Source organism: Corvus brachyrhynchos, unplaced genomic scaffold (assembly GCF_000691975.1).
Source record: "Corvus brachyrhynchos isolate BGI_N302 unplaced genomic scaffold, ASM69197v1 scaffold27, whole genome shotgun sequence".
Taxonomy (NCBI): Eukaryota; Metazoa; Chordata; class Aves; order Passeriformes; family Corvidae; genus Corvus; species Corvus brachyrhynchos.
The window spans coordinates 2,460,660-2,485,495 of record NW_008239139.1 but is presented as its reverse complement, the minus strand read 5'-3'; the positions used below and the strand labels follow the sequence as shown (position 1 = coordinate 2,485,495).

Sequence of the window (24,836 nt, the reverse complement as noted above, 5' to 3'; positions counted from 1 at the left end):
AAAGAGTTAAAAAAAGCATTTCAGTTGCTCCATTTCTTATTCTTTCCAGGACTATAGTTTAGAGAGAAGACAGCCAAAACAATGTTTCAGCCAAAACTGTTTTGTGAAGTGATGCTGGCTGTGAAATGGGAGAATTAGGAGTAGTGTTTTTAAACTGGGCAAAATTTGTCAGCTGAAACTCCACAATTTCCATCATTGGCCTAAAATTATAGACAAGCTTTGGGATATGTAAAAGTCTTGTGGAAGAAATGTGTTGCTATTTCCTGTTATTGTTTAAAAAACTTTTCTTCTTTAAAAGGAGAGGAAAAAAATCCAGTGGAATGCATTTCTGGCTAATATTCTTAAATTTTTACTTCTACTGTTGACTAAAAAAAAAATTTAAAAGTTATGTGAAACCTTATAATGCTGTGTGAAATTGTCCTTCAAGTAACTGTATCTCAATTTACAGGCTCCAGACAAACACAATATCACACCACTCCTATCAGCAGTCTATGAGGGCCACGTCTCCTGTGTGAAATTGCTTCTGTCAAAGGTGAGATACAAATGTTTACAACAAGTTATCCATTAGCAAAGCATATTACTGTGGGGTTTTTTTTCAATGAGATTATGATGCTCCAGATGATATATTCAGAACATCAAACAAATGCCATTTGTCTTGCTAAACTCTGATCGTGGAAAAAGATAGCTGAAGGACAAAGTTGCAGGACTTCTGTGGTGTAGCAAAAGTAACAGTGACCGTAAGAATATGTGGGCTCCAGCTAGAGAGCAGAGCTGCAAATCAGTAAGGGAAAAAAAGCATTCCTTTAGTGGACTTGGCTTTGGCAGCTGTTTAAGTGTTTCATGTGAAGGAATCTCTGCTGTGAAGTTGCTCAGAGGTGTGGTTTCCCTCAACTTTTGCCAGATGACTGAGAACCCATCCGGGTTGGCAGAGGGAGGGGAGATAGAAGTGTAGGAAGCTAAGCTTTCTCTGTCGTACAGCTTGTAAATTTTGTTCTGGGGAGAATAAGCTTAATGTGTCTCTGTTTGCACTTTGATTTATATTGCAAAGGTGATCAATTTTACAAAGCCAGTAGTTAATTCAAGCAATGTTTTGTCTCCATTCATACGCACTGCTTCTTGATTACACTTCTGTCATTTGGCCAAAGGATTTCTTGCTGTGTAATCTTTTCATATGTCACTTCCAGGGTAAAGTTTTCCTTAACTGCCTTAATGTTGCATGAATTTCACTTAACGTCTTTGATCTTGTCTGATATTATTTACGCTTTTTTGTAAACAAATGCAGTGACTGTTAATTTAGGATTCAAATGGTGCGTCCAACTTGCTTAAATTTATTGTGAGGACTGATCCTTCATTTAGGATCATCAAAAAGAAGGTGTCCTTTCTCCCATGTTGACCATGTTTTGGTGGGTTTTCCATTCTGGATAAGTTACCCAAATAATAAATTACTTTGAGATTTCTTCATGCAGAGTCAAATGTTGATTGCTTCCATTCACATGGGCTAGCTGATGAAATATTTATAAACTGGAAGTCCACTTATCATCTCAGTCTGTTTGAGGCAGGGCTTATATGTAGAGGTTGTTCTGGCTCTTGACACAGTTATTATTTTATGACCCTTGTTTAAACATGTCATGCCTTGTGTGTACCATAGTCATATGTTCTTTGATAGCAGATACAGGGCAATCAGGATTCAACCCTTACTGAAAGATCTAAAAATTACTGACTGTTTAATGTTCTTCCCAGTTACTAAGCCACCATTCTCCATTGCTTTCTATGGTGTATGGACTGTGGGGATGTTTTTAAACCTTTCATGTGAAACTCCTGAGCTCACATTGAGAGGGAGGAGAAGGAGGAGTATTTCAAGAAATGTTCCAAGCACTGATCCATGTTTTTCTTTAATAATCTGATATTTGATTTGTAATGTAAAAAGTTGTGGGTTTTTAGTGTAGGAGAAACCAATATGTTTAAATAGACAATTAACAGTTTGAAAGCTTCTAATGGAGGATGAGGTTTGTTGCATAAGATTCAACAAAGTTCACCCATTTTTTAACTTCCAAAATAGTTCTGCCTTTGTGAAATATCTAATGCAATTGGATTTCTGCTTTCTACTAAAAAATGTGTTACAAGAAATATCCTGTTGAGTTGGGCAGTTTAGCACCTTTTTTCTTCTCTGACAGTGGCAAAAGGAAGAGTTGTGAGTATGACCACATCTGCTCACTCATTCCCTTCGTTCATGGTTGCTCTGCTGGGGATTTTGGAGGTGTGCACATCTGTCCCCTCTTCAGAAGCGTTGACAGATTTGTTGTCCATGAATTCGTCTATGTGCTTTTTGAGCAAGAAGTCATCTGCCTCTGTTGTGTCATCTGGCAACTCTTTTTAGCAGTTTGCTGCTTGCTGTGTAAACCACTCTCCTCCCAGCTTCGTTAAGTGCCCCAGTGCTGGTTGTACAGTTTGGTGGGAGCTCAGCTCCCAGCGTGGGTTCTGTGTTTGTTGCTCTGGGCTTTTTGCAGAACTGCATCTGGAGCCAAGTGTGTGGCTCTCAGAGCTTGTTTAACATTTGTGCTTTGCCTGGTGGCTTAAGTGGGCAAGCATTCTTGTTTGTTATTATCCTGCCAAGGAGAGGGGGTTTATATTTATATTTATGTATGTGTATTTTCAGAGTGGAACGTAACACCAATATTAGTAACTTTTTACTTTGGGGAAGTAGAGAATACTGTGGAATCGTTGTACTTTTATGAGATTTTTATTAAAGTTGCTTCCAGGCAGTGTTGTACTTCTGCAAATTAAAGTCCTCTTGACCTGACCTTTATTGTTTCCTTCTCTTTTTATTGAATGTAGGCAGGAATCTTTCTGTCTAGCTAATGGGCCATTTTCTTAATTTATTAGCACTGAGTTTAATAAATGGTGTTCTCCTTAGGTATTCATGACCCTCTTATCCTACATTCAGTAAAGCTGTTTTAGAAACTCAGGTCTTGCATGTCAATAACTTTTCTGAAGTATTTTTCTGAGGGGGGAGAGCAGTCCTATGTTATAATTAAAAGCTCTCTTTATACTTCAAGGTTACCTCAGTTAACAGTTATCTTTTGTACCCTAAATGCTGGTACATTGGTGGAGAGTTTTGTAAACTAAAGTTCTTTAAACTCTGTCAGGTCAGTTACTGCATAGTTCCATTTTTCTTCAAGATTTTCTGAGCTTTACATCAAGGAACAGCTTTGAAGCCTTGATTTCCACGTAGATTCTAATCTGTGTGCTATCTAAGCAGTAGAAATAACATCTGCAAAAGAAGCCATTTGTACTCTTAGTTGCTTTTCTTTTCCCTGGACAACTAAGATTATAAGTGTTGAATACCTCTTAAATCTCTCAGGGGTTATTTTAGGGGAAAAATAAATGTCTCACAAGCAGTGTTCCCATGGTTTCAGCCCAAGCATGTGTTTGCAATGACCAAATTGTCACTTGTTGGGGACAGGCTGGTTCAGCTCATGTTCATATCCCAAAGAACTGCAACATCCTTGTACATTGAGGCAAGTGATAGAGGTGTGATCCTACAACTGCTCCTGTCACTGGTGTGAACGCAGTGCATACCTTTCACTGAGTGTCTCTAGGGGCCACAAGGAAGGTGAACAGCTCCAAGAGGGTCAGTTTGACCAGTAGACCAGAAGACTGCCAGTGCTGCCTTAAAAACCGCTGCAAAGCCATCTTTTTCGAATGACAGGTTGAGTATATGCAAGCAAAGAGTGTACAAGTTTCAGAGAGGGAGATATCCTACATTGCGAAAAGTAGTATTCGTAGAACATCACAGTGGTATCAGATCCAGTTTATTAGACTGTTAGAAAAGTTTAGGAAAGTGAGAGTCATCTTGGGAACAGACATGGTGGAAGTTCAGTGGGGCTTTGTGTGTTTAATCAGTAAAGAAGCTATGGAAATTCTAGGTCCATTATGTTCTTAAACTATTGAGTGTCCTTAATACTGACAATCTTCCTTGTAATTGAGAAGGGATTTGTACTTACTCTACAGAGAGCTTGTGCATAAACTGAAGACAACCCTCTGCTGTACATACTTTTGACAAAGTGTGTTTGTACCCACAGTGCTTTTCCTGTCATTTGATAGAGCAACTACACATTTTTTCAAGTGGGATTTGCATATCATCTTGCAGAGTTGTTCTGAAATCAGTCCTGTGAGCTCTAATAACTTTTGTCCCCTTATTTAGCTACCCTATTTACAGTTTAGTCTGTGTTTTCCCTTTTATGAATATGATTACACAGTGCTCAAAGCAAATGTGACTAGGTAATCACTCTGTTTCCCTCCTTTTGTTCTCCTCCCATAATTCTGCCACTGTGCTTGTGCTTACTTGCACTAGTTTATTCTAATTCTTCAGTTTATCCACTTGGTTCATTATCTTCCATTCTCCTGTTGCCTCCCTGTTCTGTTTTGTTGCCTTTTAGGTGTACACATCACTCTTTCAAAAGAAACCTGAGCAGTTTTGGACTTGGAATGATTTTGTGGTGTTGTTTTTCTGGTGTATCAATAGGGACTTTTATTTCAGAATGAAAGAGAAGCACAATCCTTGATGAGTGTGGCTGTTTTATGATCTAGAACAAATATAGTATGATTTGTTAGTAAATCAGCTCTTCCAGGTGTCACCTAATTCAGCATGTGAGAGCTTCTTGCACCATAGCTTTTGTAGAAGTGTGTAACACTGAATTTTTGCTTTTGTAGGAGTAGTTGCTGGAAACAAAAAAATCTATCTGTTTCTAAGATTAATTGATAATCTATTGAACTTGCAATTTGCTCTGTAACAAAAGTTATGTGGCTTTTTCCCTTATTTTAAATGACGAAGTTGGAAACGCAGATTAGCTGCATGCTGAATAGTTCTGTACATAAATCTTGTCCAGTTGGTTTCTGAATGAAAACAAGGCACTAGAGTAAAAAGCTGTATGTAATCAATATAATTGTGTAAGGTATGTAACTTTTGACACACTTTATACTGATGCAGCCTGGCTTTATGAATTGACAGTCCTTCTCATTGTCTTTGCAGGGTGCTGATAAGACTGTGAAAGGCCCAGATGGACTAACTGCCTTTGAAGCCACTGACAACCAGGCAATCAAGACTCTTCTTCAGTGATGGATGGACTGATATCTTAAATGTCTCTCCTGTGGCCTCACACTGCTGCCTGTCTGTCACTCTTTGCATCTTCCAGCTTCTTCAGCTAAATACTTTGGGGGGAGGGAAATTCTTTATGAATCAGACTAGTTAGGGGCTTGTATCAAAGATAATCTGGTCAGAGAGGGTTGAAAACTATTATGAACAGTGTCCCTCTAGGACTTCTTTCCAGTGCACAATCTCCCCGTTTCTAGTGAAAATGGAAGAAGACAGACCTTGCTCCTGAATTTTTGGCTTGTAAGCCTCCTAGATTAGTACTAAGATTTTTTAGATGGATGGAAGTACTTCCTTGAGATCTTTAGATGGAAGTGCTGTGCTATGTACCTGAAACTAATTGTGAAGGAGACAATAGTCCCATGCTCTTAGTGTCTGCCATAATCTGAAGTGTAGTAATGTAGATGGCTGGGTTGCTCTTCTCTCTTCTCTCTCAGTGGGTAGCTTTGTTCTTCTGCCTAAAGCTTCTGTTGCAGTTTTGAGGACTTTTGATACTAGTTATTGGAGCTGTTCTTTATATTGACTAATTGGATGTCACACTAATGTTTTCTGACTCTTGAGCAAACCAAGAAAGACCAGTTGAGGCATGATGGTGTTACACTCCATAATATCTGCCAAGGTACTTTTGGATGCTTGAATTTGAAGTCTTTCTATCCCATATTTGTTCTAGTCCAGGACAGACATTTTAAGTAACTGCTTTTGAGAGAGAGGTCAAAATTTCACTGTAGTTTTTTTCCAAAAGGAATGTAAGATGAAATTTCTTTACTCGCCACATTAGCATAAAATTCCTAGACGTATGTGAAAGCTCCAGGCTGTTTGGTACACAAGGATAATCAAGTCAAATGTGGAAAATGTACAATAATTATTTAGACATTCATATCAGGTGAATATTGTTGCTAAACTTTTCTGGTAAACATGGAACCTTTCTAAGTTCAAATGTAGAAGCAGGAAGATGTACAAGCAGAAGTCTTAACTTGCTCTAACTACTACAGAATTTTTTTAATTGTGCGTATCTTCAGATCAGTGTTTCATTGTTGAATGGATGAACCTCTTAAATTCCATTAAGGCATGAGGCTTGTTCTGGAAATTCCCAGTGTGACCATACCACATTAACCATTGACTTTTAGATAAGATTTACTATACCAGTAAGTATGGCAGTCTTGATCATTCATGGGAAGGTATTTAATGATGTTGTAGGCACTCTTGTCACATCTTGTGGTCCTCAGGAATGTCTGAGCTTCTGGCTTTCATCCTGAAAGTTTTCATTAGACTGCTGGTTCACCTAAAACTGAGTAACAGGTTCTATACCACAAACTATACATCTTTCTCTCTTTTGGAATACAGATTTCAAACTTTCTGGTAACAAACACAATACAGAAAAACAAATGTATATAATGACTCATGCTGAATTCTTAAACAAAAGTAGCTGATATTGTTTGATATCACTGTTGAAATTGAGAGGATATATAGAAGTAGACTGGCAACTACCACTCGTATTTAATGGAGACTTAGTTTTACTTGAATAATGTTGCATATTAGGATTGAATGTCTCAGCTATGAAAAGCATTGCATTTAGAGTGTAAAATGAGAGCAGGAACTGATTTACTTCTACACATACCATAAGAAAAGCAATGGAGAAAACAGTCAACTCTGGCCATAAACTGTACAGTGCAATTACTCTTTTTCTTGGAGATGGGTGGCAAAGAAGAACAGAAGGGTTGGAAATAAGTGATAAATCAATTGGTGAACTGCTGATAAAAGAACAAGAATATTTGATGAACAGTGCTTTTAATAACTATTTATAAGAGGACTCTTTAATCTTATCTCTGATCAGTGCTGGATTGTCATGTCATTGTAATAGTGTGAACACAGACTATAGGTTTAACTCTTTATTCAGCTATGAAAGTAACAATCTTTGGCATCAATTTGCCTCCATATTATGCTATTAAATACTTAGCTATTCAAATACTAGTCTAGAAAACTGCAATCTGTTTTTATGTGGAGAACTTGATTATTCAAGTTTTTTGTGTTGATTAGTGTCACGTTGTCTGGCCATAGTGGTTTTGTATTTTTGTTGGTTTTTTTTTTTTTCTTCTGTATTCTTTCCTGCCCTTCCCTTTAACTCTCATTTAAGTGAGCAAAGAAACATCATCTTTGTACTAACTCTTACGGTGATTCACTGAGGCGATTTTGCCTCCCTTTTTCTACAATTTTGGGGACACCTTATTTTTTCTTACTTCACCCTGGGGGGAAAAAAGAAGCAAACAGACTTCAGTGAGTCAAGTGTTAATTTGGCTGTAATATATACCCAAGCTGCCTTTTGAGATAGTTAAAAAGATGGCATTTAATGTTTGGCTTATAAAGAAGAAATACTTTTCTGCTTTTTGCACTACATAACAGGTGTTTAATAATTTTGCCCAGGATTTAAAAGAAAAAAAAATAAAAGCTTATGCATTTGTAATTGTCTAGAGACTGGGCTTGTTAATTTGTTTCTTTCTTGTTAGCTATTTTGTGGAAAAAATAATGGGTGGCTTCCTCTATCTTTGAGTAGGTCCTAACTAGATAAAAATACCAAACTGTAAATTATTTTTCATTCTATAAACAGAATTTAAATACTTTGTCAGACTGGAATTGCATATACTTGGAAATCCACTCTGTTCTTAAACCTTTTCCTTTGAAATTTGTGCTGAATAAGTTAAAAAATTAACTATATTTTGGATTTTGTACCCTCTGCTCCCTTTTTCTTACAGGGAGCAAATGAGAAAAGGAGTACAATAGTTAAATGGAACATTGATTATTTGTAGAAGAGGCTGGTAAGAATAGAGTGTCCTAGGTCAAGCAATTGCAGTGTTGCATGCAAAATTTCAAAATGAACTTGTCTTAATTATATTTTGTAAATGGATAAACAATCATCTTTCTACGCAGTGACAGAAGAAAATTTAGTGCTCTGTGCATTTTGATATTTGACTTTCTCTTTTCACCATTGTTAACTGTTTTGACACAGTTGGGTTCATCATTATCATGGTTCATAGACATCAGAATGCTAAATGATACTGTATTTTTAAGTTTGTGTTGCAAGAATGAATGGAATAAACTTGAATTGTGCGATATGAGAATGTAGATTTTTATTTCCCTTTCTGCTCCTGCGTTTTATTAACCTCGGACCACAACTTTTTATTTGCCTGGAAGGTATCTAAGCTCACATGTACAGTGATTAAACTGTTCAGCTGCTTATAAGACTGAAATGTGGAGTGGAAACTGCTTTGAAAACTAAATATATAATGTTCTTTGTGGTTGTTTTGGGGGGTTTTAAATTACATCCATTTAAAAGGGGTTTTGATTATTTTTGCGGTCTTATAGTCTGCTTCTCCTGCTTAAATGGTAACGCATAATGATGAAGATCTTCCATTCATGTTAAATTCTAAGAGACAATCTGTAAAGAGAGGAATGTTTCTCCTATTACCTGTGAAGACTGAAGCAATTTTCTTTCTCCTTCATCAAAGAAATTGAAAACAGTTATTAACAGAAATCACAGCTGAAGTATAAATAAAATTGTATAGAAATGTTTATTCATTATTCTCATGACATCTTCACAGTGACTTTGTCAGAACTTCCTTTTATAACTTTGCTTGTCAGTAGAGATTTGGATCTAATTGCCTGAAGTGTTTGATATGATTTATTTTAAAACAGACAGTTATAAAGAAAAGTACAGGAAGATGTGTCAAAGTAGCAGAACTATAAATATCAAAAAATATTTCAAAATAAATTAAATTTTCCTGGTTTTCTCTGCTGAACTTGGAAAAGTTTACAGAACTTCTGTTGCTACATACACAATCTTTCAGGCAAATATTGGAGAGCACAAGTGTGTTCACTATAAATGCCAAAGTCATTCAAATAGAGTAATGGCCACTGATGTGTGTGGGCTTCAGTTCCTGTGTTTGTATTACTGGTTCTTCATTTTGTGGGGGTTTTTGGTGTGGCTTTTGGGGTTTTTTTTTTTAATGGACAGTTTTTTCTGTAGGAGGAGGTATTCTCAGTTCAAAACGCAGATTTCTTTCACTCGCATTCCTCAGTGACTGGCAAACCAAATTCATCTGTGCATGTAAAGACTCTTCCTTTTCATTATTTCTCTATGGCTGATCTTTTGAAAGAAAATGGTTTCCCATCTCCCATCCAAAAGGATGTTGGCCCAAGAAAAAGAATTTTTCAATTGCACCACTTGATTGTTTCTCTCAGTTTGGAGAAAACTATACTTTCAGAGCTCTCCTCAAAATATTTTTTTTGTATTCATGATCTGACATCTGGCAACAGCTTCCAACTAAGCTATGCCATAAACTTACTAGACGAGTGTTTGAAAAGCCCTTGGTTTCATGTAGTGCCTTCAGAGTCTTCAAAGCCAGGTAATTTTTGTCTGCTTGGGAACTGAATGGGCATTTTTTCCTAGGAGCAGTTCCTCTCTCTCCACCTTAGCAGTCAGAACAGTGTTTCTAGTAATTTTAAACTTGGAAGTGTTGCATTTAAATACCATTGCTTGCTATTGTGATCTAATGTTGCTTTGGAGAACCTTCTTTTAAATGGAAGTCCTGGAGTCTCAAGTCTTCACTCTTCAAGGGGAGTTTGGAAAACATCTGAGTGCACCTCTCCACTCTCCTATGTCCTGAATGTCTCTGGGTTGAGTGCACTGCAGGCTGCCACAGAATGCAGGATTCTTCTGTACTTTTTGGTCAGTTCTTGTTTACTACATCATTTTGCAACATTTTGAAATTATGAATAGAGGCTTTCATGCACTGAGGTTCATCTCGTGGCCATTAGAGGCAGGACAGTGTGCCAAACCCACCACAGGCTGCATGTCTCAATCCATTTATCAAAGTTAAAATTCATTAAAGGAAAATTTATTTCAGTTGTCTCAAGCTGAGCATAAATTTGAAGGGTCCAAAACTTAGTCTCAAAAATATTTTCTTGGCCAATGAGTGCAATTTTGGTGCATATATTAAATAATTTACCTCTGAAACATCTCTTTCTGTGTGTTTCTTACTATTTTTCCTCTAAATCAAAGTAATTCCTCATTACATTTGGAAGAACATTCAGTTTGTTCAACTAAAACTTTTGTCTCAAAATGAGATCTAGTTTGGATCAATGGCTTTAACTATTCTGTCTGAAATGTATTTGGAGGTGGGAAGTCTTGAAAAGTATGTAACTCTTCATGGAAGTGAATTTATGCTTCCTTTTTACTTTTGAAATACACTTTTAATTAAGATTTGTAGCCTTTTATGTAAGAGTGGCAGCATCTTGTGACAAGGTCCAGCCACCTTTTTTTTTCTTTTATTATTCATTCCAGTGGAAAACCAATAGATCTGTTTGATTGACATGAAATAGCTTGTTGGTTGGTTGGTTATTGCCAAGTTCTCAGTTCAGCTGCCAAAACAGATCTGTGGCAAATAAATTCTGATGTTAAGCTCCAGAAGTCTTTCCCAAAGTTTATGCTTATTTGTGTACATTTTGGTGGGCTTTGTCTTGCATGTGCTTTAGGAAGCTTCCTAAAGCAACATTACTTTTGAAGGCTTTTTTTTTCATTGCTCTTTTGCATAAAGCATTCATCTTAACTTTTACAACAGAAATTTATCTTTTACATTATTTTGACCAAAAAAAAATTCAGCCTGTATTTGTGTGTATCTGTTGTTTAAGAACAGTTGTGCTGAAGGACACCTCGCACTGTCACTTCTGACAAATCGCTGTGAAAAGCTAGTGCTGCACCTCATACCCACATCTACATCTAGATAAATCTGGAACAGTTTTTGAGATACTGGTGAGATGCCACTAGAACTGGGATCAATACAACAGCAGCAGATTTGCTTTGTGACTATGCAGAAACTTCTCTGTACTTCACTTACCAACAGGAAAACTCCTTTTCCTTCTCTTTTGTGCACTTGGGCTGTAAGCTGCTGGAAGGATGATCTCTGAGGTCTTGATACACCTTAAAGTTTCTTAGTGCAATTTTGCAGTCAATGTCAGTAATGTTCTCAGAAGCACAGAAAAACTTGTTTAGAGAGAGATGACACAGAGCAAGCACATGCCAATTTCTAGTGTCAGAGGCTTCAAACATAAGAACAAGACCTAAAATTACAAATTATTGAAATTGCTGAGGGTAGCTATACATTTAAATATTTACAAAGCCACATTAAACAGTAACTTGAAAGAAAATAGACTCAACCTTCAACAATGAGGCTGCATAACCTGTACACTTAATAAGGAGGTGTGTTGTCACTATAAAAAGCTGAATATTTATTGGCCATTCTTTCTTTAAGCTTTAAAAAAAAAAAGTAACTGCCAGTTACGTAACAGATAGTTGTTTTGGGGAAAAAAGAATTCCCTTATTTCAAATTTACAAAGCTCAGAGGTTGAGATTGAATTTTTTTTTACTGGTAGAGGTGAGGTTTAGAGAGATGTACAGAGAGTGAAATGTGCTATAAATTACCACCCAAGCCTCCCTGAGTGGTTTCAAAAGATCACATTCTCTCAAAAGCATTTGTTCTCAGTGTGCCAGAGCTGGCCTGTGACACCTGTTCCCATTCTCTCATCTTTACCTACCCCTCCTGAATGCACAGCTGCCAAAAGCTGTGCTTTACCCCCCCCCCACCACAGTTTTCCCTTTTTAATGGGTGCCTTTAAAGTAGGCAGAGAACTTTTAGTAGATGTTACTAGAAAAAACTCCATCTAAGGCTATCTGTCATCTATAACAGGAAGAATTAAAACCACTGGAGGAAGGACTGAGGAGAAATTAAGTAAATGAGAGGTTCTTTTCCATCATATCTCCTTTCTACTACAGGCATATTCTTCACTTTAAACATGATAGTAGTTTGTACCTTTTTTATAAAGAGCTCAGATGCTTTATCCCCTTACTGCTTTTCTTCACATCAGGGGTACTCAGAGTGGTTGCAGGTTCGGAACACCACGATTTACTTTCTCCTTGTTTGTTTGGTGGTGGGGCAAGGGGGGTGGTTTTGTTTTGTTTTTTTTTCCAAAGCTCCTAGGAGATAAAGTGTTTGCAAAATACAGTAATGTCAGTGGTGCCACAGAGATCCTTGGTGCTACCCTGAAGCAATGTGGATGTGACAGAAGAGGTTTAACTTGCCTGTTGTTCGGGTTCTTGAGGCCCTTTTGACTGCCTCTCTCCTAATTTCTAGTGCAAGGTGTCCCTGCCCATGGCAGGTAGTTGGGATTAGAAGATCTTTAAGGTCCCTTCCAACCCAAGCAGTTCTGTGGTAATGCTACAGGTTGGTAGGAGTGATGCAAATGACTGTATTTTGTTTCAACCTTTGCAGGAAGATAGTTTTCTGAAACCTGCAAGGTACTGAATTTATCTTACTGAACTGTTGGTGGTTAATACATCATACTGCTGGCAGAAATAGGAGATGTTACTATTACAGTATATGTAACTATATATATATTTGATATCTATATATATAGATGTTACTATTATAGATGTTACTATACATGTTACTATCCTCCAGCTCTTTATGTTGTAGTTGGCCTTGTGATTCCTAATGTTTGTGTTAGTTGTATAATTCAGAATATACCTGGTCAAGTGCAGCCCTCAAAGATTGGATATTTTTGAAAGAAGGATGACTCAGAAACAGACATTTTTGATTAAAGATCAGGATTTGACAGACCAGCTGCAAGGTAGAAGGGTAAAAAGACAAACATAGGAGCCCAAGAGGAGCTGGAGTTGGGCTTTGCAGGATTTTAAAATACTGCACCAATGAACAAGGCGGACAAGTGAAGGATAGAAAGTAAAATCCCATAGCGACTGAGTAGTTTTTCATAGACCAGTTTCTATTTCAGGCTGACTTCTTCACAGTTTCTATTGCAGACAAAACACTTTTCAATAACAATTATAAGCCAAGTTCATAAACATCTGAGCTTCAGGCTGGGGGGTTGGAGGGCAGTACTCGTTAAGGCAAAGAAAGGTGTATTGCATTCAAGTTCTGTGTTCAACACATCAGCCTGTTTCCCTGAGCACTTGGTAATTTAATGAATAAGATTTTTGTGTGCATATATGTGAGATATAATCTAATTAAAAACTGTTGTGTTTTGTTATAAATATTTTGAGTTAAAATGTTTGGTAATACTTGCGTGTGTTCATGCGGAACGTGTTTTTATTGCCTTCCTGCTCCAAGATGATAGATGAAACGTGTTCTCTGTGAATTGGGTGTTATTACTACTTAATTTTTTTTTTTTTTTCAGAAGATCTTAGGTGTCCCTTGCTCCTCAGCTGTTTGGAGTGGAAAATGCTGGTTTATTGCACTGGAGCTGTGCTGTGAAGCAGAGGCACGTGTCAGTGCAGAGCTGCCTGCTGCACGCACAAGCCTTTTCACTCCGGAGAGCAGCTGTGACACGTTGTGGACCTCCAAATGCACTGGTGACTGGGAAAACCCATCAATAATTTCATGGCCATCTGAGCAGAAAGCTGTCACCTTTTAAAAAAGGTTTCAACCAGATTGTTGTTCTTTTTGTAGTGACAACATACCAAAGTGAGGAAATGCTGATTTGAAAGAGCTTATGTGTCTGGTGAAAACTTCCTGTGGATAAAAAAGCCTATCCTACTGGATCCTCTCCCAAGGAAGTGTTCAAACCACTGCCAGGTTGTAGGTACATGTGCTAGGAAGCACCTATGGCTGGGTCACGTCTCAGTCCTCTTCTGAGGATTTGGAATGTTTGTTCAAATGTTCTGTGTCCCACTGTTCAAAAGCCCATGGCCAAAACCCCCAGTGTAAAGCTGCCTTAGTCACTCTTGCCAGCAATCCCATTAGGAAATCACTGTGGATGCACACTGAGAGGGTAGCAAGTTTCTTTTTAAGTTTTATTTAGTGTAAGTGCAGCAGTGCTAAAGGCTAATATCTAGTAAGGGATTAAGCTTTGTAAAGTATCTGACTAAGAGGAAATATAAAGCTTGTCTTGCAGAGGCTTTGAAATTATACTATATCTATTTTTTGACAGTTTAGTAGTAAGAAATGTCACTTTTTCATATGTTATCAGCAGTTGGGATTATTTTTCAGGGTTTCTTTTGCCATAATGAGGAATTCAGTCAGCTTTTCCCCTTGTGTTCACAAATTCATCTACCTATAATGGTAGATGAATTCATTATTCTGTGTCTGTTCTCTGTTTTAAAGCTGGGAGTTGTGTTGTGCATGTTCTTTGATTAAAATAGAATAATCCCTTGTTGCCTGGGGGGAAATTCTGTATATCTAAACAGGCAGAGTAACATCTAGCACAGAAGTAGATTTTTTTTTCCCTTTAATTACTGTTCTTTCATTTTAGGAAGAAAGAGGGTAATTTATCTTACTCATGGACTATTGATCACCAGGTAATAAGAGGTAGGACTTGCCCTGATTCCTGGACTTTGATAAAAATTTGTGCTTAAAAATTGTTACATTAGATCTTTGGCAGAGCTAGTATAAGAATATGAACTGATGAAACTTCTCTAACAGCTGGATGCTACATAAACGGATCACATCAGACATCATTGTTATCACAATTGGTACCTAACATATAAGAATTTCCCCTTGAGAATTGAAGAATTTAGGGCTATTTAATCCAAACACTTTCTTTGTAATGAGGACTCAAATGATTGTACTTGGGTTTCAGAGGCAGCTGGTAAGAAATATGAAAAGCTGGTATGAAAATAACCTTGGTATTCTGCCACTTCCTTTCCAAATGCAAAACAAACAAACAACCTCCTACCCTTCCCTCTCAAAAAAATCCAACATAGTAAAAAAAAAAAAAAAAAAAGAAATAACCCCCAACCAACCAACAAACAAAACAACAGAAAAAATGACTCTGTGTTCCTGCCTGAGATAACTGGGAGACCAGTGTCATGTCCACCAAACTGAAAATTGCCACTTATTGAAGTTCTTATTGGTGTTTAGATATCTATGCCAGTACTGGTAGCATCTTATAACAGGTTTCCCCAAGGTTATGTGACAACATCAGAGAAATATGAGATACTCAGCCTCGAAGGTTTGTGTTTTGGCAATCTGCTCTGTTTTCCACCATGTCAGGAGGCAAATGTTTCTGTGTGGCCTTGTTTTAATTGATATCCAGGCCAAGTGTTTACAGGAGGCCAGCCCTTCTCAAAAAATTCGATCTTTTCTGCTGCTGGGAGATGTGGTGTCTCCCTTACTTGAGAAATATCAGGGGAAGATATTAGGGAGGATGTTAAATAGTTTCAGTGTTTTAATGTGTGGCCTTTAGCTCTTGCAAAGATAAAGTTGAACTTTGAGTGTTATTCCTGCAACAAGTTATTTTTGCAGCAAAGGAATTCAGACTCATACAAGAAGTATGTAGAGAGGGGAAAAAAGAGAATTTTGTTGATTTCTGGTTCTCCAACATATAAATAAACTAACGCCCCAGAAAATCTGTGCCTCTCTCAGTTTCATGGTTATTTAGCAAGTCCCTCCTTGGTAAGATTTAGTTTGACCTTGCCAGTTATGATTTCTCTGTGGAAAGATATGATCAAAAGGAGGAAATACTCCTGAGTTTAAGCACAGTTAACCTGTGGAGTGCAGCTGTCCAGGGTATTGCTGCCAAGTTGAAGAACTCTGAGTTTGTCCTGCTTGCATGTCAAGAAATGATACTTGGCTGGAAAATAAATGTGGTTAAACTGGAGCCAGTAGTGGGGAGGACTTTTCAATAAACACAAAACAGGTAACTGAAGTGTGCAGGGTCCCATGCAATTCATGTGGCTGTGCTGTCAAAGCAGCTGGGTCCAAACCACTGCTTTCTTTTTGGTTATGAATTGATGAGTTTGGAGGAAATCACGTTGCAAGGTGATGCTGCAGAAAACATCCCTAGAAGTAATACATAAGAGGGGCAAAGCAGGATGTTTTTAGTGTTACTGGGGAAACCAGGAAATTAACGGGTAACATAATAAAGAAGAAAATAATCCAAAGTGTGCATTGCAAAAACTTGGTAAAAAAGCACAAGCAGCAAAGTATGGTCAGCACTCATCCCCATGATTCTTGCAGCAAAGTTGTCCTTTGTGGCCAGGGCAAGAGAAAGAGTTTTAAGTCTACAGGAAAGGAAAGCAATGAGTGTCTGTTGCAATGCATTCACCAACAAACTCAGGTTTACACAGTCCAGTAGTTTCTGCTGCAGAGGGCTTTGACTCAGTATAGTAAGACAAAAGTTGATAAATTTTAGGGGATTTTTTGTGCTGTAGTTTTGGAGAGAGCAAAAGAATTAAGTCCAAACTTGAGATATTAATTATAATCTTTTCAAATGAATTAATTGTGCTTTTTCCTTTATTCTTTTTTCTTTTATTGTAGTTGCAATTTTAAATACATGGAAGCTGAATAAGTGAATGTTGCAGCTTTGAAGTTCTTTGGCTCAGTATTTGCTTTCTAAATGGTGCTATTAATTAATCTTGAACTGTAAAACCACTATATTCTGCTGAGTTGAAAGGGCATTGTGAAATACATAGTGTTGCAAAATGCACAGGAAAGCAGTTGTAATGTTTCTTCCTGAAACAGGCAAGCACAGCAGCCCTTCTAAAATACAAAAGCTATTTAAAATTGGCAGTATATAAGCGAACAATAATTACCAAGAGCTACTTTCCACAGGTTTTCTACACTTTCAGACTCTGTCTTCTCTTTGGGAATGACCACGTTCTATTTTTTTTATATACGGCTGGCTTGAACTTGTGAAACTTTCTTCCGGTTTGATTATACAGAAAAGTTTGAGAGCCACTCACCCAAGCCAGTAATCCTTAATACACAAATAACAAAGATAAATGTGTATTTCAACGAAATAGACAAGCACTAAACTCTTTCCGCTCTGTAGTAAGCAATGCCAGTGGAGGTTGGGAAGTACAGACCTGTTCAGCTGAAGGTGAGCTAATCCACTGTGACAAAGCTGCACAAGCTCCTGCCACTGTCCTGTCCTTGAGGCAGCTCCCTGTCTCCCACCTCGCAGTGACAGAACTGCCTCTCTAGGGTGGCTGCAAATGACTGCATTTTTCACAGCTGTCACCTCTAGGATTGCTTTGAGCTCTGCTAAGCACCTTCTTAGTCTATGGTCTTGCAGGCCTTGGTTGATGAGCTTCCACGAGCCACAGCAGAGGGTGAGGAAAATCTATTTAAAGGGTAACATGTTGGGGTCTGATGTAAAGGATCCTTATGCAACTGCTGTGAGGTACAGTGACGTGAGGTGTCCTGGCTTCTACAAATGGTTGCTGTCGCTGCAGCAGAGGTGGGAGAGTAACAGATACCCACAGAAAGACACAGTGGACAGAAAGACACAGGGGGCAGCCAGTAGAATATTGCTGTTCAGTGCTTTCCCCTGCTGAGAAGAATGATGTTCCAAATGATTAAGTGGCTGCCTCTAGATTCAGGAGAGCTGAGTTTTTTTTATTTTGTTTGCTCTTCAGACAAATCATTTGTGCTGCAGTTTGGTGAAATAGTTAACATAACAAATGCTGCTGAAAAAGCAAGATTTCCCCCTACTCCTCATCGTGGGTTGAGCCCCAACCTCTTTTCCTGCGTTAGCACTACTTCTCACCTGGTCCTAAAGGGAGCTGAAACAGCAGAAAATGCAGCCTAACAGCAATGACAAAACTATGATAACCCTGGGACAATATTTTAACTGCTGTTAGGGGGAAGAAGTAAATTTTTCTTTCTTAATTTACAGTACTGACAAAAATTGTACGTAGTTATCACATGCTTAATCAGGAGGTGGATTCATCCCATCTGGCACTTTCCCCAGGTCTTTGCTAGGTCTTTCCAAAGTTTCTTGTAATCCTTAGTGGCCACAAGAATCTAGAATAATCAAGGGGACATAGTCACCTTGCTGTTCACCTTCGCTTTCAATTCATTAATTCATGGATTGAATGTCCTCAGTCCAGTCCTGAGGCTTGTCCCTAGGTCACTCCAGTATTAACCTCTGTCAGCAGTGAGAAATGGCTACTGATGTCCAATTCTCTCTGTCTCCAGTTTTAAACTGTGCCATGACTTTAGCCATGCTGACTGCCACGTTTCTTCAACAGCTTCTTGTGAAGGGAGATTGTTTTGTAAAAAGTCTTTGGAAAACTTAAACATTTTCTATCTAGAAGTTTCTCTATTTAAAATCAATTGGCTACCAGGGGTGAGGGGCAATAGAGAAGAAATGATGTGGACAAGTATTTTACAAAGCATAGTTCCTTACCAATCAGTCATTCTCCTGTGACTTTACAGTCCTTGGGGGCTCTGGACTCTGTCTTCAAAGGAAGCAAGAGAATGTGAGCATCCCAAACATGTAAATGGTCAGGCAATTAAAAGTTCTCGTTTTCCCCAAAGTCCTTGTGAAGCATCCTGCCCTATAAACTGCTCTTTACAAGGGTAAACATATGCCTAGGGGAGCAATCGATTTCTTTCCTGAATGAATGAATTGATTCCCTGCCCCTGCCTCTTGTAGCAAACAACAAATTACCAGTGGCTGTTAAGGCAACTTCGATGCACGACTTCATCTCCATCTAAACTAAGTTTGGACAGATCATTAATTTTGCAGGCTCTGGAATGGAGTGAACTTGTATCTCTGCAATATGTTCCAGAATTGCATTGCAACTGAAAATCCCAGGTTTCCAGCAGGCTGACACTTCAAACAGCCTGTGACAAGCCATCAGACTGCCTTGTGTTTCAATTACTTATCATAAGTCTGTGAATACAGTAGACAGTCCTTTAGAATTTGAAGAAACACTTGGAATGCAAATGTATAAACTTTGCTAGAGTTCCCCACTACAATGACAGCATGGGCAAGCAGCTGAAAAATAAAATTAGTAATGCCTGGTTCTTATGCACCATTTGCATGTGGGAGTTTTGACAGAGGAAGCAGATACTTTGAGTTAAAAACACCATGGTCAAGGACAGAAATAGAAGGAAAATTCACAGTCTCCAAATCCTTACTCAAGTTCCTCTGGGGCTTGCAGCTACCAAATCTATTTAGGGCCCTTTAATGGTGTCCAGAAGTCCTGGCCAAATACTGGTGTCTCTGTTCTATGATACAATGCAAACAGCTAAACAGCTTATAGCAAGCTAATGTTTGACATCAGCTGCCACTTCAAACAGTTCTGAGAGATCAGAAGTCCTCACTTTCAGTAGGATAAACTCTGAATGCTCTTCACGCAGAGGAAAGCAGCAAGAATGATCAAAGGTCCTGAAAACATGCAATAGCAGACCTTCTGATATGTAAAACGCTCTTGCAAATAGGAAGGGAAGCTATCTTTCTCCATGACTGTGGCAGATGAGAAAAAACCAGGTATAAACTGTAGTGAGAAATCTGGTATTGAGAAATAGTGAGTTTCTGAAACTGATTTCTGAAAAAGTCTATGGAGTCTCCATCACTAAATGCTTTTAAAAACAGAGATGAGGGATTTTTTGAGGGGTTGTTTGTTTGTTTGTTTGTTTGTCTTTAAGGGGTTACTCATGTAAACCTTTGCAACAACATGCTTTTTCCAAACTCCTAGGCCTGCAATTTTGTGAAGTTTCATCTTCTTGAGGGGTGTATATATATATTTAATGCAGCCAAATATACGTTCTAAAAAAGCATTAAAATACACGCCTGACAAAAAATGCATATAAGGGATACGTATTTATGCAGTTTGTATTGATTGTCACATTTCCAATTCATATTGAGAATGATTAGTTCAGTGTCTTTCTGGGCATTCTAAAGGTCGACTTTGGATTTGGTATCCTCTGAAACTGAGTGATGCGGTGTACTTTATAGATGTCTTCAGATGTTTTCAGATATTGTGCTTGTTGAAGGCAACCTCTCTGTAGACCTTATGGAAAAAGAAAAGTGATAAACGCTTGGAATTTTAAAAAGAAAATTATAAATCTTGAAGGTGGGGTTGTGTTTTTTCTTCTTTCTTCCAAGGATACATCACCTGCAGCTGTTTGTATTAATTCTAACACTGACTACTCTGCAGAATCCTACTGAGTCCTACTGTGATAGCTCAGTCTATGAAAAACAGATTGCAAACCACCTGAAAAATATTTCAAAAATGTCTCTGAGAACCATGTTGGATGCTGAACAGTGTTAAAAACACAAAGCTGTTCAATTGATCACAGTTCAGTTCTGATGCCTTACATAGGCACAGGCTACGTGCTGGTGTAATTCATTAATTTTGCTGCGTAATACTTTATTTTGTGTATGTGTGTGTGTTCACACTGGCTGTATTAGTACTCTGGTGTGAAAACAGCTTCTAAAATTAAATTTTATTTCCATTCCCACTCAGATATGATGTCTGGTATCTCTAGCCCCTCTTCACTACTGTCATACTTAGCTGTATCCACAGTGCTAGGTTGTGTTTCTCTAGTGGTACAGGTCTAGACAGGATTTTATTTTTTTTTTAATAGGTTTTAGTTTCCTTCATGATGTAGCACTGCTGATTAATGGATCCTTATTCCCAGGAAAATGGGATTTATAAAAAACAAACCATTTGCCAATGTGCTTTGGAGATTTCCCCCATTCATTTTAGTTAATTAAAATTATGAAAATTCTGCAGCTTCTTCAGCAGAGATTTCTCTGCAGAGTACCACTTCTGGCCACAGCTTTATATTACTTCAGCAGATACAAATAAGATATATCAAGAAATGTGTGTTTACAGGCCCCATTAATTTGAAGTAACATGGCCTGGGGTATTGTTTTACCCCTTAATAAACACATTTGGCGTTGTAAAAGACTTTTTCTTTTCTGCTATGAGGCTACTATTCCCTGACTTTCTAAAAATATTTCAGGATAATTTATCTTCTATTATTCATTTGTTCTTAAGGTACAAATCCAGTGTTGTTATTGTCTTTTTATTAGTAGCAAATGATGTGCAAATGAAAGGAAAGCACCATGGTCTGCATGCAAACTTTGAACTTTTTAAATGTGAAACCAGATGGTAATTTTAGCTGCAGGCCATGTCTACATTGTCAGGACCACTAGTGTGCTATGCTAGAAAAATGCTGCAGGAGTGAACACAGCTACAGTAGGAAAACCATGCTTTCCATCAGTCCAGCCATCACCCTGAGGAAAAAAAAAAAGCCCACACAAAACCAGCAAAAGGTCTGGTATGGCAAGGTCTGCTTCATCAGCTTCAGTGGCCAAATATGTCCACAGACATCACATCCTCCTGGTTGCAAAGCTGCATCCACATGGGTTGTGGTTTAAAGTTTCTCAGGGAGGTTGGACTAGATCTCCTGAGGTTCCTTAGGACCATGCAATAATTCAGATTTTATGTTGCATTTTGCACGAGTGTTAATATTTCATTCAGTTATAGTTTGAATTCATGCACAAGGAAAAGAAATACTTCTTAAGATTCTTCCTCATTTTCCTTGTTTTTCTTCTGAAGTTGTAGGATGATGTACTTTTAGGTTTTCAAGTCAAATGCAGGCTAAAATCAGATATTTAGAGAACAATCTTGCTAGAGCTGACAAGCAATCCTTTGTAAATGGGCTGGCATGTTGCAAGTCTCAGTGAGTCAGTCAAACATACGCTTCCAGTTTTAACCTAGGTTGTCCATTTCACAGGTGAAACAACCCTAACAATGACTTTAAATAGCACTTTGCAACTGCAAGTGGCCAGGGCCCCTCCTGCAGCCTGTTTTTGTAGCTCAGCCATTGAACAGGGCTTTGGCAAACCACAGGGACCTGACTGGCAGCAGCCACCTGCCTCATCCTGCAGTCACCAGAGATTGGTCTGAGGGGTTGTACAATTGCTTCCCAAAGGTCTTGTCCCAGGTCAGCACTGGGGGTCAACATGGGCACTGTTGTGGTGGGGATCTGTGCAGCCTGTCTGACCAGGCAGAAGTGGGTGCAGCCTTCTTCAGGCAACTGGCAGAAGCCTCATGATGGAGACCCTGGTCCTCACAGCAGACTGCAACAATCCCAGGGTCTGCAGAAAACACAACACTGTGAGGTACAAGCATTACAGGAGGTTTGAGGCAATATAAAAACCTGAAAAGCAACCCTGTTTACAAATAAATATCATGACCTCCAAGGACTCCAAGACACACAAGCATATCAACCATAAAAGTGACTTCCTTGAGCTATTCCTACATTATTAGGGAGAAAACGATGAGCTGTAAGTAATCAGAAAGGTGATCTCAACAGTACTTCCAAAAATAATCAGTTAATTCTAAACTTCATTGTTCTGCAAACAAATCCACACTTTTTCTTCTCTATGTACTAGGTTTTTATTAAGTTACACAGGAGAAATACAAATAATTACAGCTCTAAGAATATCTGGAAGTGGGATAAAGCTTTGGCTCTGCAGGGCTTTTAACTGTACCTAATTTTAAGGATCTTCTCACCTTGCTTGTCAGCTGATAACGCATAAAACACTTGTTTCAACACCTAACAGAATCACTGCTATAACATATTCCTTCCTAGAAAAATGATCTGCTGTGCTGTACTTACCTGTGACAACTGTAATCTCTTGATGGGATAAAATGCAGGTTTTTAGTGTACACGTTCCATGCCACACATGCTTTGATCTGAATCATCAGTGAACAATCTCAATCATCTAGCTCTCAGTGTCATTTTTAGTACAGATTCTTTTCATTCTGAGGCTGACAAGGGAGATGAGGATCAATCATCAGAGACAAGGCCAAAAAAAGGAACTAAAAAGAGAAAAAATGGGAGACCTGTTTCCCATAACCTGGGGAAAATGGTTGTGAGACCCTAGATATACACATAACAGCCTTCAGTGAGCTAAGAGCATTTTGGTCTTCAACAGAAAATGTGTAAGTCTGTGGCTGATCTGGGTAAGAGAATGTTTCTTTCCAGTATTCTTGGTTTGGCTTCTCGAGAACTTATTTCATGATTTATTGAACTGATCCATATATCCTCATAATGAATAGTGAATGCTGAGATATTGAATGTCTTAAGGCTCTGAAGCTCTGTTTCAGCTATTATGAGATTTGCCCTTTTCATGTTTAGAGAGCTCTCTTGAAAACACACAGAGAAAAGTTCAAAGGTACTGCAGGCACCTTTTTTATCCCAGGTTTTTTGCTTCCTGTTGACTTGGACACATTTAGTTTGCCTTTGCAGAAGGCCTCTGTGGGGGCACTAGAAGACATCAGATAATATTGAAACTGAAGAAGGGACCTCCTACACCTCAAGGATGAAAGGCTCACTTGGTTAATAGGCTTTATGGAAAGGTAAACTTTCCTGCCTACTGAAATGGATATTTTTGATATAACTAAGATAAAAGAAACAAGTGGGGAGGAGGGGAAGACTAGAGGAAACCTTAGAAAACCTCACAGCTTTAGGATTTCTTGCTTTTAGAAAGGTGCAATATTGAAAAGAATGTTGGAATTGTTATTTATTTATTTATTTCCCTAACTATCAGGGAATTCATTATTAATTTTTGTTTTTTATTTTCTGTAGACGAAAGAAGTCTTGGATACTTCCCAAAAGGTCTGGGTGTTCTCACACCCAATATTAGCAAAATAAGGAAAACAAAAGCTGGCTTCAAGATTTTACTTTATTTCTACAAGTCTGTTATATAAGTGAAAAAAAATCTAGGCTCTGTTAATAACTTTCAGAATTACAGAATCACAGAATATTCTGAGTTGGAAGGGACACACAAGGATCATCAAAGCCCAACTCTGGCCCTGCATGAGACAGCCCCAAGAGCCACACCATGTGATGTCACATTTAAACCAACTCATGTTTTGATCTGGAGAGGAATTTGTGTTATTTGCAGTGCCATGTATTCTACACAGGGTGAATCCTGGGTTACCTTTTCATGAAGTTTCACCACTGCCATGGTTTGAGTAGAATACCTGAAAATGAGCAAACCTTATTAAGTTTAGAAATTTCATTTGGGAACCAGTAAGAGTTCCCAAAAGCTGAATCTGATTTTAATCTTCATCTGAATTTAGTGAGAACAGAGTTGCATTCTAAGCTTTGGTTTCCAAGTATTTTTGGTGTGGCTAGAAATAGTGCAGCTTATTTTGTATGTATTTCAGCACTACTTATTTCAGCCAATTCTAGCAATAAGCAGCAGTGGAGCAAACAGCTATGGCAAGAAAAAATTTAAAAGTAACCAGTTTCATTTTGCTGTCTCCTTGCTTTGCATTTTGGATTAGTGGATCAAGGTCCCTTGGAGGGTAGCCATTGTCATCAGTTGCAATACTAAATAATTGAGAATGACTTAAAAGCCAGTTTCAGACCATTCTGGATAACCTTATCTGTGTCCTTGACCTTATTCTGGTCCTTATCTGTGAGTCACACCTAGGATCTTTGGGATACATCGTGAAAGACTGAAATGGAAAGAGACAGAGATTTTGATGATGAAAACAGTCTTCTTTAGGGCTCCAATAATTCTTCTTCTTCTCCTGCCCCAGGTTGTGTGGTCCTACTCCCTTTTTTGGAGCTTGTATGGCAAATTGAGAAGAAGACTGTAAAGCTGCTGAGCATCTGAGCCCGTGAACACGTCGGACTTTCTGAGGATGATGCCAAGCAACACTGCTGGCTCCTGATGGCCAGCACCAGGGTTGTTGCAAAGGAGTGGGTTGGACCATGTGACTCTGGGTGACAACACCTCCAAAGCACATCCTGTGAAACCTCTGTGCAGGTGCACAATGAATTATTCACATGCTGTTATCAAAGTGGTGGCAGGCTAAGTATGGGTTAGAAACAGTACTTGGATTCATCAAACGGGC

At 38.3% G+C, this 24,836-nt stretch overlaps 1 protein-coding gene across 1 annotated transcript in view; it reads left to right on the top strand.

Annotated features, from left to right (window-relative positions):
- Positions 1–8,272, top strand: part of MTPN (myotrophin) — a 16,372-nt gene extending 8,100 nt beyond the window's left edge. The window contains exons 4-5 of the mRNA XM_017739968.1: positions 449–532; positions 5,033–8,272. Of these exons, the coding sequence (XP_017595457.1) occupies positions 449–532; positions 5,033–5,119 (171 nt within the window). The 3' untranslated portion in view covers positions 5,120–8,272. The remainder of the gene's footprint in view (positions 1–448; positions 533–5,032) is intronic.
- The last annotated feature ends 16,564 nt before the right edge of the window (positions 8,273–24,836 follow it).